Genomic DNA, 14,820 nt, shown 5'->3' with positions numbered 1-14,820 from the left:
ACAGAATGATTCCACTTGGTTAAGAAATTTATGCATATTTGGGCAGCCTGGGGGGCTCAGCGGTTTAGCGCCACCTTCAGCCCAGGGCCTGATCCTGGAGACCCAGGATCGAGTCCCATGTCAGGCTCCCTGCATGGAGCCTGCCTGCTTCTCCCTCTGCCTGTGTGTGTGTGTGTGTGTGTGTGTGTGTGTGTGTGTGTGTGTATCTGTCTGTCTGTCTCTCTGTCTTTGTCACTCATGAAAAAATAAATAAAAATCTTCAAAAAAAGAAATTTATGTATATTTATACAGATAAAAGACCAAAAGGATTTATGTTTATCTGTATAGACAAACAACCAGAAGGATTTATCCAATGACCAACACTGATTGCGTTGACAGGTGACTGGGATTATAGATGGCAGCTAACATTTCTTTTTCTTACTGAGTTTTCTGTGTTGAAATTTCATTTGAAACCTCCTCACATGGGCCACTGACCCTCTGATTTACTGATTTTACAGGTTTATTTTTCAGTGTTAGGTCAATTTTTAAATATGAAGTATAGACACAGACTAAACGTATATGCCACCAAGCCCAGGCTTATGGACAGTTAAGCTCTGTATTTTGTCATTTGTTTTTGGTAGTTCTCATCACACAGATTTAAAACAATTACATGGTCTAATTTACTAGTTGCTTTCTTTAGGACTTCTGGTTTTGATATATAGTTAGAAAAGCTTCCTCCATTTGGAGGTATAAAAAGATTTCTCTATGCTTGTCCTAGCACTTTTATGGTGGAGTTTTTAACATTGAATGTATCTGGAATATATTCTTGTATGAGGTCTGAATGGTGGATCTAACTTTTCTCCCCCAAATGTCTAACAAGTTGTCCCTCAACAGCATTTATGGGAGACTCTCATCTTTTCCCCCATTGAAATGAGATGCTACCTTTACCACAAACTCAATTCTCTTTTTTTTTTTTTTTTTTGTGATATCACCTTTCTCATTCTTTTTTTTTTTTTTTTTTTTTTTTAATTTTTTTAAATTTATTTATGATAGTCACAGAGAGAGAAAGAGAGAGAGGCAGAGACACAGGCAGAGGGAGAAGCAGGCTCCATGCACCGGGACCCCTATGTGGGATTCGATCCCGGGTCTCCAGGATCGCGCCCTGGGCCAAAGGCAGGCGCCAAACCGCTGCGCCACCCAGGGATCCCATAAACTCAATTCTCATATGTACTTGGATGTATTTCTGAACTTAATCACTTTCTCCCCTCCAGTGATCTCTTTATTTGTCTGCCAGGGCCACACTACTAACTATTGAGGCTTTATAAATATGTGGATCTAATCAGCTCTCATTTCCTTTTTTTTAAAAGTATTTATTTATTTATTTATTTATTTATTTGAGAGAGAGAGAGAGAGAGAGAGAGAGATGGCCAGAGACAGCACGAGACAGGGCTCTATCCCAGAGGTAGGGCTCTATCTCAGGAGCCCAATATCATGACCCGAGCTGAAGTCAAACGCTTAGCTCACTGAGTCACCCAGGCGCCCCCCACCCCCACCTCATCTCTCATTTTCTCTTTCAGAATTTTCCCTGGCTATTTATGCTTGTTCGTTTTTCTGCATGATTTTAGAAATAGCACATCTATCTAAAAATCCTATTGGCACAGTAAATGGACCATATCAAACTTATGGAGAATAAACAATGGAGAATAACAACTGAAGGAGAGGGGCACCTGGGTGGCTCAGTGGTTGAGTATTGGCCTTTGGCTCAGGTCGTGATACTGGAGTCCTGGGATCAAGTCCCACATTGGCTCCCTGCATGGAGCCTGCTTCTCCCTCTGCCTGTGTCTCTGCCTCGGTGTCTCTCATGAATAAATAAATAAAATTAAATTAAAAAAAAAAACAACTGAAGGAGAATTGATATCAAAGGCGTCTTTATGCTGTCTTCTGATTTAATAGAATGGTATCAATTTTATGAATTCTTTTGTGTCCTTCAGAGATGTTTTAAGATTATATGCTAAATTTTCTTGTTAAGCCTACTTCAAGGCATTTTATCTTTTTGTTTCCATTATAAATAGTGTTCATTCTTCCATTATAACTTTATATCATTATATCCTTTAACTGATTGTGATTTATATATATTAAATGTATTGATTTCTATAAATTAGTATTATACCCCACTAATTACTGATTACCTTATTTTTGAGGTAGTTTTTTTTTTTTTGTTTCTCTAATGTGTTTTCTCTTTTTTGGTGTAATCATATTGGCTACTTCCAGAACATAATACAAAATTGTATATGGTAATAATATTTCCATATTAAGCATACTATTTATTTTTGAACTGAGAGCAATCCCTTTTATCAATTTAGGGAAATATCCATTCATTTCTATTTTATTTAAACATTTAAGAAACTGAGGGTCCCCTGAGTGGCACAGTGGGTTGAGCATATGACTCTTGGTTTTTGCTCAGGTCATGATCTTGGGGTCATGGAGTCAGGCCTTGCAACTGGGCTAGGGCTCTGAGCTCAGTGAGTAGCCTGCTGAACTTTCTCCCTCTCCCTTTCCCCTCCCTGCACATGCACTCTTTCTCTCTCAAATAAATAAACCTTTTTTAAAAATTTAAAAACTGGGGATGCCTGGGTGGCTCAGTGGTTGAGCGTCTGCCTTTGGCCCAGGGCGTGATCCTGGAGTCTCAAGGTCAAGTCCTACATCGGGCTCCCTGCATGGAGCCTGCTTCTCTCTGCCTATGTCTCTGCCTCTCTCTCTCTTTCTCATGAATGAATAAATAAAATCTTTTTTAAACATTTAAAAACTGAATAGTGAATTTTGCTAATGCCTTTTAACATATAGAAATGATTATATGATTTTTCTATGTAGATTCACAGATATGATGAATTATACTAATATCATTCCTAATAAGGAACCATTAAAAAAAAGGAACCATCCTTTTTAAAAAAAGATTTTATTTTTTAATTGTCAGAGAGCGAGCAAGAGAGCACAAGCTGGGGGAGCAGCAGGCAGAGTGAAAGGCAGGCTCCCTGCTGAGCGAGCCCAATGACAGCTTGTGCTCTCTTGCTCACTCTCTGACAATTAAAAAATACAATCTTTTTAAAAAAGGAAGCAAGCAAAAAAAAAAAAAAAAAAAAAAAAGGAAGCAAGCAGTACACTAGAAGAAATAATCCACTTCAACCAAGTAGTATGTATTCCAACAAAGTAAGGATGGTTCCTTATTAGGAATGATATTAGTATAATTCATCATATCTGTGAATCTACATAGAAAAATCATATAATCGGGCAGCCCTGGTGCAGCGGTTTGGCGCCGCCTATAGCCTGGGGTGTGATCCTGGAGTCCCGGGATTGAGTCCCACATCGAGCTCCCTGCATGGAGCTTGCTTCTCCCTCTACCTGTGTCTCTGCCTCTCTCTCTGTGTCTATGAATAAATAAATTTAAAAAATAATAAAATTCTTAAATAATAATAATAATAATAATAATAATAAAATTCTTAAAAAAAGAAAAATCATATAATCATTTCTATATGTTAAAAGGCATTAGCAAAATTCACTAGTTTTTAAATTTTTTAAAAAGATTTTATTTATTTATTCATGAGAAAGAGAGAGAGGCAGAGACATAGGCAGAGAGGAGTGAAAGGCAGGCTCCCTGCTGAGCAAGCCCAATGACATGGGACTCAATCCTAGGACCCTGGGATCATGACCTGAGTTGAAGGCAGATGCTTAACCAACTGAGCCACCCAAGCGTCCTTGTCTGCTAGCTTGTTTCTCATATATTGTTTTTGCTTTCTTTAAAATATATTCTTCAGAGGAGCACCTAAGTGGTGAGGTTGATTAAGCATTGGACTCTTGGTTTCAGCTCAGTTCATGATCTCAGGGTTATGGGATAGAGCCTTACATCGGGCTCCACACTGGGTGTGGAGCCTATTTAAGATTCTCTCTCCCTCTGCCCCTCGCTCTCTAAATTAAAAAATAAATCTTAATATATATATATATATTCTTCAATCTTTATTTTTTGATGCAAGATTTGATGGATGTTGGTATCAGCTCTCCTGGCTTCATAAAAAAGATTTTAGAAGCTCTTGCTCTTGTGAAAATGCTTTGTAATTAATAAAAAGCCCATAGAGCAAGCATATACAAGTATTATTGTAGCTTAGTTAAATTATGAATTAGACAGGATTTTGTGCATTGACATAGTAATCACCACTTAAACTTACTTTTTTTTTAAACTTAATTTTTAAAAAGAAAATAAACTCTGAAGTTCAAAACATCTGACTTAGAATTTCTGGACATTGTTGGATTCTGTCTTTATCCTGAAGTTCCAGAGCAAAATTTCCTTAGGATTTTAAAGGGTTTTGAGCACATTCATTTCCAGCCTTCATTCTTCCTTTTAAAAGGGTCTTGTTTATATAGAGATTCATATTTATATATAAAATACACAATGCATAAGACATATGTCATTGCCAAATATGAAAGTAAAAACCTTGTTTCCTCAATTTTAACTCTTCTCTCTAGTTGATTTGAAGCCTTCTCTAATTTATACCCAAATTTTAAGACAAGATGTTAGCACATTTTAATAAAAAATGTATAAGCATTACAAGATGTTAACAACTGATGCCAAAGTTGGAGCCCAGCCTTGTTTTAAAGGGACAGACTAGCATTTCCTCATACAGAAATGTGGAAAGAACATACCTGATCATGATCAACCTCTACGGGCTGCTTCTTAATGATCCAGGTGACAGACTCAGAGAGTGGAGGGGTAGTCAGGGACCCCGAGTAGGTCCAGTAATCTGGGCAGGCAGGCATCAGGCAGGAAGGATTGAATGACCCAAATTCCACAAGGGTGTCCTGGCCAAGAGAAGGGGTCACCGAAACTATCATTCAGCGTGAAAACCACTCAGGAATTGCAAGACAAGGCCCTGATTCCTGGGGAGGCTGGGGACCAGCACTGGTCCAGAGGAGTTACAGGTACCTCTGGGTGCCTAAGGACAGAATCACACCCATGCTTTGTTCCTACATATAATCCACTGTGCAAGGTTCTCTTTTTTTAAAAAAGAGACATAACAGATTTTAATTGAGACATAATTGACAACAGTATAGTCCTGACAGTCCTCCACGGGAACACGGCAAAAACCACCTTCTCCACCCAGTCTAGTGAGTTTGCTGCAGGTAGTCTGCTCTGACCTCTTTGGGAGGCATCAGGTGGTAGCTGGTGCATGAACAAGGAGGCTCCTCTTTTTCAAGAAAAAGGAATAGAGTTCTCCTTTCTAAAACACAATGCAAATTCAGGGGAGCCAGGCCCCTGGGAGGAAAGGGGAGACAGAAAGAGGGGAGGAAAAAGAGGGAGGTGGAGGGAAAGAGGTAGTGAGGAGACAGCCAGGTGGGTGGAGGTGGGGGGAGAGAGAGAAGATGTGGACCCCCAGGGAACAGCCCCTTTGGGATCCTGAATACTGGACAGTTAACCCTGGGGCCTGCACAAAGGTAGATCGTGAAGGATATGGGTAACTGTTCTTTACAGCTAGCCAAGCCAAGGTTCTGTCAGACTCTTCTCTGCCCCCTGCCTGTGAGAGGGCAGGTAGAGTCAACAGGGCTGCTCTGGGTGCTTCCACGGGGACTCAGAAGGAGCAGAGGAGGGGACAGTGCTGTGTTCCGGACTCCCTGAGCGCTGGGGCATGGCAGCAAAACCAGAGGTCAGTGCCCACCAACAGAATAACTTCTGTGGCCTTCAAGGTGTCCCAGGGCCAGGGGCTCAACACACGCATCTTTTTTTTTTTTTTTAAGATTTTATTTATTTATTCATGAGAGACACAGAGAGAGAAAGGCAGATAAATAGGCAGAGAGAGAAGCAGGCTCCATGCAGGGAGCCCGATGCGGGACTCGATCCTGAGACTCCACGACCACGCCCTGGGCTGAAGGCAGATGCCCAACCACTGAGCCATCCAGGGACCCCCCCTCAACACACACATCTTAAGCGGCAAGTTGTCTTCCGGGGCAACTTTCAAAGTGCCTTGTTAAGTCTCCACTCCGAGATCAAATGTAAGATATGTTTCAAGTGATTTAGGGAGAATAGTATTACCTTATGCTTGATTGATGGCAAGGTATCCACCAATTTCTGTAGTTCTTGGTGATGTTTGCCTAACTAAAGAAGGAGCAATGAGAAGATATTAAAAACAATTGACATTCACTTTTGAAATCGTAACAGAATGTGAATTAAAATTAGCCACCTGGTGATTACATAAAAACAAATCAATCACCCTATTTAAACTACACTTAAACTGGTAATTTAGATCACTATAAACATCACAGAATTAAAGTAGACACAGAACAAATGAGCAGGCTGTTTGCTGACAGGGTCAGCATGCCTGCAGGGAAAAGTACCCCTGCTCCATTTAGATATCAGTTCTTGTGTTGAAATTTTAATTAATTAAAATTAAAAATTGTTCCACAAAATAGCCACATTTCAAGAGCTCATTTATGTAATGTGGCTCATGACTACTCTATTGGACTGCATTTTTATACCATTTGAAATATATTCATAGCAATCTTGTATTTTAACCATTGTTTTTTCTTTCTTGTTTTCTTAAATTGAAGTATAGTTGACACACAATGTTACAGTAGTTTCATGTGTACAACATAGTGATCCCACAAGTCAATCATTGTTTCTTTTTACCCCACTATAGTTAGATTTTTTTTAAGATTTTATTTATTTATTCATGATAGACACACACAGAGAGAGAAGCAGAGACACAGGCAGGGAGCCTGACGTGGGACTCGATCCCCGGTCTCCAGGATCAAAACCCAGGCTGAAGGCAGCGCTAAACCGCTGAGAGGCTGCCCCTCAGATCTTAATATCACATTCTTACCTTTAAAAATACTCCTATTACAGCCAAACCATGTTCTTCTAGTGCTGCATCCTCAAAGTTTTCAAATTTGACTGCATTCCAATGCACCAAGTGCAGCTGAAACACCATTAAAAGCAGGTTTGACACAGGACCATACAGGATCACTCCAAAGCAAACAGCCCTATTCAACACATCATATTTTAACATGTTTCCTTGCCCAAAATAATGCCACTGAGAAAAGCATACACCAATCTGGTGCAAAATGAGATAGAAATAAATAGCAGGAAGAACTGCATGCAGGAACAGTAATTAATATTCCTCTTTTTTTTTTAAAGATTGATTTATTTATCTTGGTGAGGGAGAAGGGGTTGAGGGAGAGGGAGAGACTCAAGCAGACTTCATTACTGAGTGTGGAGCCCAACATGGGGCTGGATCCCAGGACCCCGAGATCATGACCTGAGCCAAAATCTAGAGTTAGCCGCTCAACTGACTGAGCCATCCAGGTGCCCCTAATATTACTTCTGAATAGAGGGATTTATCTGGAGAAAAATAAAACGAATACAGCAAGGTGAGTAATAGTTCAGTGAGGGAGTAACGTCTGTCCATTCCCATTCTGATTTGCATTAAACCATCATATCAAAAATCCATTTGCATCTTAAGGAGGGATGTTTATATTGAGAGAAATAGATTCTCTCCATGGGAATTAGACAAGAGTTGAAGACAAATTTCTTTGAGGGATAACCACTTAAAACGCATTTCTTTTTTTTTTTTTTTTAATTCATGAGAGACACAGGCAGAGGGAAAAGCAGGCGCTTCACAGGGAGCCCGATGTGGGACTTGATTCCAGATTCCAGGATCACGACCTGGATCAGCCAAAGGCAGGCGCCCAACCGCTGAGGCGCCCAGGCTTCCCCACACGTGTTTCTTTTTAAGGTATCATTTAAAACTAAATTAAGGGGAAAATTGTAAGAAGAAATTCTATTTCCCTTTGCATTTCCTATTCCTCCCTACAAATTATTTCTTGTCCATCATTCATAAATGCATCATCACCCAGTTTCCCAAATATACCCTCAAGGTCACAATTCACTTGTTCGTCTCTCCTGAAATGGACCTTGCCTCCAAGTTCTGTTGCTTTTATTTCAGAAATGCTTGTTAAATCTTGCTCTTTTTCTCTAATTTTATCGCCACAGCCTTAATTAGGCTGCTACCAATTCTCACTTGGATTAATTCAACCTGGTAGCCCTGCATTGTTGCCTCGGTTATAACTTCAGGCTTTAATTTGAGCCTAGCTTAGAAGTCTAGAAGGATTGTTTTAGGATCTTTTTTTTAAAAAAAATATTTTATTTATTTATTTGACACAGAGAGAGAGCAAGAGAGAGAGAAAACACAAGCAGGGGGTAGGAGAGGCAGAGAGAGAGAAAAGCAGGTTCTCTGCTGAGCAGGGAACCCGATGCAGGGCTGGATCCCAGGACCCCAGGATCATGACCTGAGCCAAAGGCAGTAGCTTAACCATTGGACCATCCAGGTGCCCCCCTGTTTTAGGATCTTTTTTTAAAAATATTTTATTTATTTATTCATGAGAAACACACAGAGAGAGGCAGAGACACAGACAGAGGGAGGCAGGCTCCTCGCAGGGAGCCCGATGTGGAACTCGATCCCAGGACTCCAGGATTACACCCTGAGCCAAAGGCAGATGCTCAACTGCTGAGCCACCCAGGAGCCCCCTCCCCATTTTAGGATCTGAAGGTTCACTTCTGCTCTATCATTTGAGATGAGGGTAGATTATCATTTTTACACGTATAAACTGGGAATAATCAAATATACCCAAGGGAGCTATTTCGCATTTATCGGAATCACCTGATTGTTCCTGAGACTGTCTTAAAAACTCAGCACTATCCCCACTTCACAGTTGTGACTGCTCCCAAGCTGCTCAACATACCTCTGCCGGGTAACATTTGCTGTCCACAGTATGCTCAGAGCCCCAAGCATCGATGGCCCCCCAGTGAAAATGGAATTGCTTCAGTCGGTAGTTGTCCTCCAGGGGTCCTCCCTTGATAACTGAAATGGCACATCCAACAATTCAGGGGACAGTTTTTCACACCATGGAGGGATGTGGGGCAAAGGCCAGATCTTTGGGTGGACCTTCTATATGAAGTGTCCTAAGTGGAGTGCACTGGATTAGATACAAGTGTATATAAACTTGATTTCCACAAAGTCAATACATGGATCAGGGCACAACCTGTACTCTGAAAGACACTGAGATTTAACTACACTCCAAGCTACCTACAACCGTTAAAAGCCAATTCTTGACTTATTTTTATATTCTATATTTACTGAGCCCACTTTTTTTTTACAGGGACATGAAATAGTGTAAGGGTTTTATTATCAAAGTCTTGTAAAACATTTTTAGAAACTGTACATCAACATGGCAGACTGTAGCCTTACTGTATTTTTTACCGCACAAAAGTGAAGCTTGAAACTCCTGTAACTAAGAAAACAGTTGCCTAACTATTTTGCATTTCACGTGGGATCACTGTATGGATTAGATTACTATGGCAGTAATACTAACAAATTCATTGGTTTTATGCTTGAGATCAAATAAAAAGTATATTATAAAGTAGATCTGTCTTATTTTAAAAGCTTAATGAAGGTCAGTTTAAAATGTACTACCCCCTTTTTGCAACACTGAGATGACAACAAATTAATAAAAGGATGGAAAACTGAAAATCAGGGCAAGAGATAACTTTCTTTTACAGATGGACTCAGGGTAGGCAGATGGCTTTCACTGATGTAGAGGTGAAATAAATTATTTCAAGAAAAAAAAATTCCAAACACCTTAATGAAAACATATACAACTCTACTTCAGAATACATTTTTTTTAGACTTTTTATTTATTTATTCATGAGAGACACAGAGACAGAGAGAGGCAGAGACACAGGCAGGCTCCATGCAGGGAGCCTGACGGGACTCGATCCTAGGTCTCCAGGATCAGACCCTGGGCTGAACCGCTGAGCCACCTGGGTTGCCCTACAACTCTACTTCAAATTATGCTATTTACTTACCACCAAAGACAGTTTCATTTGAAATCTTGTTTCTATAATTAAAGGCTAGTAGGCCATCCAAAAATGTGAACGCATGTATAAGCTTTTAAAGTTAAACAAAAACCACAATTTGACCACAAGGCTTAAAGGATGATCTCTTTCAAATGTTCATTTTCTGATGTAACTATAGTAATGCTAATTTGTCATGTCAGCAAACAAGACCGTAAGTAGATCCATCATGTTGGAGGATTTTAATAACATTTAGGATATTCCCACCACAATTAACATGGAATCAGTGCATCTCCTATATGGCTCTATTACTGCAATGAGTCAAAATCTAGAAATATGATAATTGAACTTAATATAAGGAGATCATACAACATAAACAATCTATGCCTTCTGTAGATACACGAAGCATTTGTTTTGTTATGAAGCAGCGCCAGAAGAGTAAAACCGCTTGGTTACACAATCAGATTTCACCCTGTCAAGAACTGGTTACTCCTGAATCATTTTCCACAAGCTTTACAATGTAAATAGCTAATATCAGTATCAGCTATGTAACCATTATAACTCAGAGCTGTATTCATCTAGGTTTGAGACGAACAAATGCAGCATTAAGAAATCACACAAAGGAATGGCACTGGTGCATGAATCCAGTTGGCTCCCCCAAGGAGGCAATATTTGGCCACTCACAATCATGTCTTCTTCAAGATGATCATCTCCATTCACTTTGGATTCTCTTAGTGAATCACCAGTTCGCTTTCCCACAGAACATTCTTTTGTTTTAGGGCAACTTGGTTCTATTGGTTTCTTCTTTTCTCTCTTTCTTGCTGTCATTCCCTTGTTCCTCCTCATCCTAATGCCATGTGACTTTTACATCTTTGTCACTCTCTGATTTTTCATTCCTGATCATCCTTTTCCCTATCTTTCCTTTTCTTCTTCTTTCTTGTTGATTTTTCTCCATCTCTGCTTCTTTCTTTGTCTTTTTCTTTCTTCTTCTCCTTTTTGTCTCCTAAGGGATGATGAGAAAGATACTTTCCTTTTAGGCGACCCAGGCTTTTTAGGAGATCTTGTGCCACTCATACTTCACTGTTGTCTCTCTCTGCTTGTACTTCTGGAATGTCTGGCTGTGCTATAACTTTTTGGTGGTGTTTTGGAACGGTCCTTTTCTTGATCTTCTTTCTTTTTGTCCCTGGCTTTTGGGGTGCTCCTTTACCTTCTACTTCTCTCTCTGGAATGAGATCTTCTCTGTCTTGGACTTCTGAATCATCACCTACTCTTTGACTTAGAATGTGATCTCCCTCTTGATCTGCTTCTTGATTGCCTGTGCCTAGAAGATGAGGGAGTTCTCCTCTTCCTAGAACATGATCTTGACCTTGAGTTACTGTACCCATTTTTTAAGTGCAATAAAATGCAAATTTCTCTTAGCATATTTATCCAATCCAAACTCCTAAAACTGGGCAGCCCTGGTGGCTCGGCGGTTTAGCACCGCCTTCAGCCCAGGGCCTGATCCTGGAGACCCAGGATCAAGTCCCACGTCAGCCTCCCTGCATGGAGCCTGCTTCTCCCTTTGCCTGTGTCTCTGCCTCTCTCTCTCTCTCTCTCTCTCTCTCTGTCTCTCATTAATAAATAAAATCTTAAAAACAAAAAACTCATAAAACTGAAATATGGGGACAAAAGATATGCCCTTTCTTTTTTATACATTGATACTTTTTTTTTCTTTTTTTTTTTTTTTTTTTTTTTACTTTTTTTTTTCTTAAGTAAACTCTGCACCCAACGTGGGGCTCCAACTCACGACCCTGAGATCAAGAGTTGGTTGCTCTACCAACTAAGCCAGCCAGGTGCCCCTTGCTTTTCAATTTTGGAAGATACTAGTGTTTCTCTCCCTTTCATTGAAATGGAATAAAAAATTTACAAGTGAAAAATTATCACCTATCTCTCTTTGAACAAAGTGAACAATGTGAGTCATCCACACTCTACCACTGGCCTCACCATGTTGGATAATACGTACCTTCTGTTTAGAGTTTTCTAAACTAGTGAAATCAATACATTAAATGCAAAATATTGAGAAAAAAATGAGATTTTAAAATCAGCCTTCTTCGGGCTTTGGGTTGTGCTGATTTTTTTTCTTGAATTTGTTAACACATATTAATTAGTTCCTCATTTCTTCCGTCTAATCCAACCCTGGTGATGTCTGTCCATGGTTAAACCAATACATCAGCATAAAGCCCACCCATTTCATCTATCTTAGTGATCTTTAGAGTTTCTTGCATCATTAGTTGAATTTTATGTATGACTACAGCAATCTCAAGGACCAAATACATTGGATATGTCATGCACTAGTCTGCTATCTTACTGCCTTTTGAAAATATTTTACATAATTTCTCCTTTAAAAAAAAAAGTTTTCAAAAAGGTGAGCAAAGACACCAATGACCACTTTTTTTTGAAGGGCAGGGGAGGTAGAGAGAATAATACCATATGATTCACTAAATTAATAGGAGGCACGCTGAAATAAAAAATTAAATATCTTCCAAAAACTTGTTTTTCTATGCCAGCTCCATATTGTGAGCTTGACTTTGGCAAATATTTAATCTGATCTGTTTCATGAAATTGAAGTTCTTGTCCTAAGTTAAGATACCTCAACCACAGCCCAGTGTGAGACCCAGAGCAAGAGTACCCAGGTAAGCTGCATCAGATTCCCCATCTCTGGGCATGGTGTGCAGAACTCTCCATGTACCACCTCCTGCCTACCTAAGGACTTGCTTGTTTCTTCCTTCTTGCTCTTTACACTGTAAGACCTAATACAAACATGGCACTGCCTTGAACTTCCACCTCCTCATGGACTGCCCAGGTGTCACCTCTGCCAGGAAGCCTTCTCCCACCAGACCCCACTTGAACACTTCCCTAATGGCACTTAGCACTCTGCATTAGTATTGTCTCTTCAAGGGGATGTCTCCCCACCATGCGATAAGCTCCCTAAAGGCAGCAACCATCCCTTCTTCCTCTTTCCATTCTGAACACCTGGCAAGTGCCTGGCACTTAGAAGATCAGCAATGAAATCAGAAACTAAAGAAGCAGACTGCCAACTGTCTGTTGGGTTTGCTAATTGAAGTATCACTGGTTTCCTCAGCAAGAGTGAGGAAAAGGGTGGGGTCAGGTGGGGCAGAAGTGAGAGGGGTGAAGTGGAGTCAGCAAGAAACAGGCACAGAGGGGAGACAGAAGGTAGTAAATTAGAAAGTAGAGTGGTCATAAGACATATCAAACAAATATATACTTATTAGAGGTTGTTGACACTTTGTTCTTTCAATTTTCTAAGATGAGCAAGGATTAAACTTGTAAAAAATTAGATAACAAATATAAAATACCCAGCCTAGCACTGGGCCTATGGTGAACAATCTACGTAATGTTCACTCCCTTATTTTGCTTTTATTTTTTTAATTTTTTTTTAAATTTTTATTTATTTATGATAGTCACACACAAAGAGAGAGAGAGAGAGAGGCAGAGGCATAGGCAGAGGGAGAAGCAGGCTCCATGCACCGGGAGCCTGACATGGGATTCGATCCCAGGTCTTCAGGATCGCACCCTGGGCCAAAGGCAGGCGCCAAACCGCTGCACCACCCAGGGATCCCCCTTATTTTGCTTTTAATGTGGAGGTGAAGGAGCTAGCAAAGGAACGGATGATGAAGGAAAAGACCCATACAAATCCAACTAAATGCAAGGAAATGGGCATGAAATGTTCTGGGGTAATGGAAATATTTTAAAAATTGGACTGTCCTACGCTATAAATTTGCTAAAAATCATTACAATGTTTTCTATAAAAAAGTAAAGGCAGGACCAAAATTAGGAAGGAGAATTTTTTTTTAATTTTTTTTTTTTTTATGATAGTCACAGAGAAAGAGAGGCAGAGACAGAAGCAGGCAGAGGGAGAAGCAGGCTCCACGCACCGGGAGCCCGACGTGGGATTCGATCCCGGGTCTCCAGGACCGCGCCCTGGGCCAAAGGCAGGCGCCAAACCGCTGCGCCACCCAGGGATCCCGGAAGGAGAACTTCTAATGTCTGTGGAAGCATGCTTCCTGGGTTTACCAGTGATGCCCTATAAAAGTGTTAAGTGACCTAAGATGCAGCAGAAAGCACCCTTAGGAGAACAACAGGACTCATTTCTTCCTCTCTTCGAGGCCTGGTGACATAGCCAATGAGAGAGAGTACTTTCAGAGGAGGTGAAATTAGAGATCATTCATGCGCTTCAGCCCAGGCATAATTTAGTGCCCTTCCCCACAATATTTTCTATCCCTCACATACACTCATTAAAAAATTGAACTGTGTCCTACTCAGGGGAGCCAAATAACAAAACAATACCCAGCGAAGGGCAGTGGTATGAGATGCTCACATACCTTCTCTTATTTTCCTTTAAATTTCTGTAAGGTTGGTGGTGATGTCCCCTTTCATTTCCGATTCTAGTAATTTGAGTTTTATTTGTTTTCCTTGGTCCACCTATCTAAGAGTTTATCGGGTTTGTTGATCTTTCTGGAGAACCAACTTTTGACTTCACTGATTTGTGCTCTGTTCTTTATTATGCCCTTCTTTGTGTTTGCTTTGGGTTTAGTTTGCTCTTCTCCTTCTATCCTTAAAGCTAGGTTATTGATTTGAGAAATTTCTTCTTCACCAATATAGACATTTTCATGTCTAATTTCCCTCTAAGCACTACTTTTGCTGCATCCCATAAGGTTTGGTATGTTTCCTTTTTGTCACATACCTTTCCCAAACCCTTTCCTTGCATACCTTATCCCGAGTCTTTGTAAAGCACACTGCAGCAGCATTTCCTAACTTTTAAAAAATTTATAGACATTGATATTTATTATCTCCTTTCTTTTCTAGAGTTAGAATTGGTTCTTGCCTTTCTTCGTTTCTAGGAAGTCTTTGCTCTCTTTTTCTTTATGTTTTATGTTCATTCACTC

At 40.1% G+C, this 14,820-nt stretch overlaps 1 protein-coding gene and 1 pseudogene across 1 annotated transcript in view; both read right to left on the bottom strand.

The window, feature by feature from the left end:
- Positions 1 to 14,820, bottom strand: part of CA5B (carbonic anhydrase 5B) — a 59,918-nt gene that overhangs the window by 3,874 nt on the left and 41,224 nt on the right. The window contains exons 4-7 of the mRNA XM_041741529.1: positions 8,764 to 8,882; positions 6,846 to 6,941; positions 6,059 to 6,121; positions 4,675 to 4,830 (exon numbers count right to left, since the gene is read on the bottom strand). Coding sequence (XP_041597463.1) covers positions 4,675 to 4,830; positions 6,059 to 6,121; positions 6,846 to 6,941; positions 8,764 to 8,882 — 434 coding nt within the window. The remainder of the gene's footprint in view (positions 1 to 4,674; positions 4,831 to 6,058; positions 6,122 to 6,845; positions 6,942 to 8,763; positions 8,883 to 14,820) is intronic.
- LOC121483186 lies at positions 9,489 to 13,397 on the bottom strand (annotated as a pseudogene).

The sequence above is a fragment of the Vulpes lagopus genome, chromosome X (assembly GCF_018345385.1).
Source record: "Vulpes lagopus strain Blue_001 chromosome X, ASM1834538v1, whole genome shotgun sequence".
NCBI lineage: Eukaryota > Metazoa > Chordata > Mammalia > Carnivora > Canidae > Vulpes > Vulpes lagopus.
Note: the sequence above shows the minus strand (reverse complement) of the source record. Positions and strands in the feature narration are given on the sequence as shown.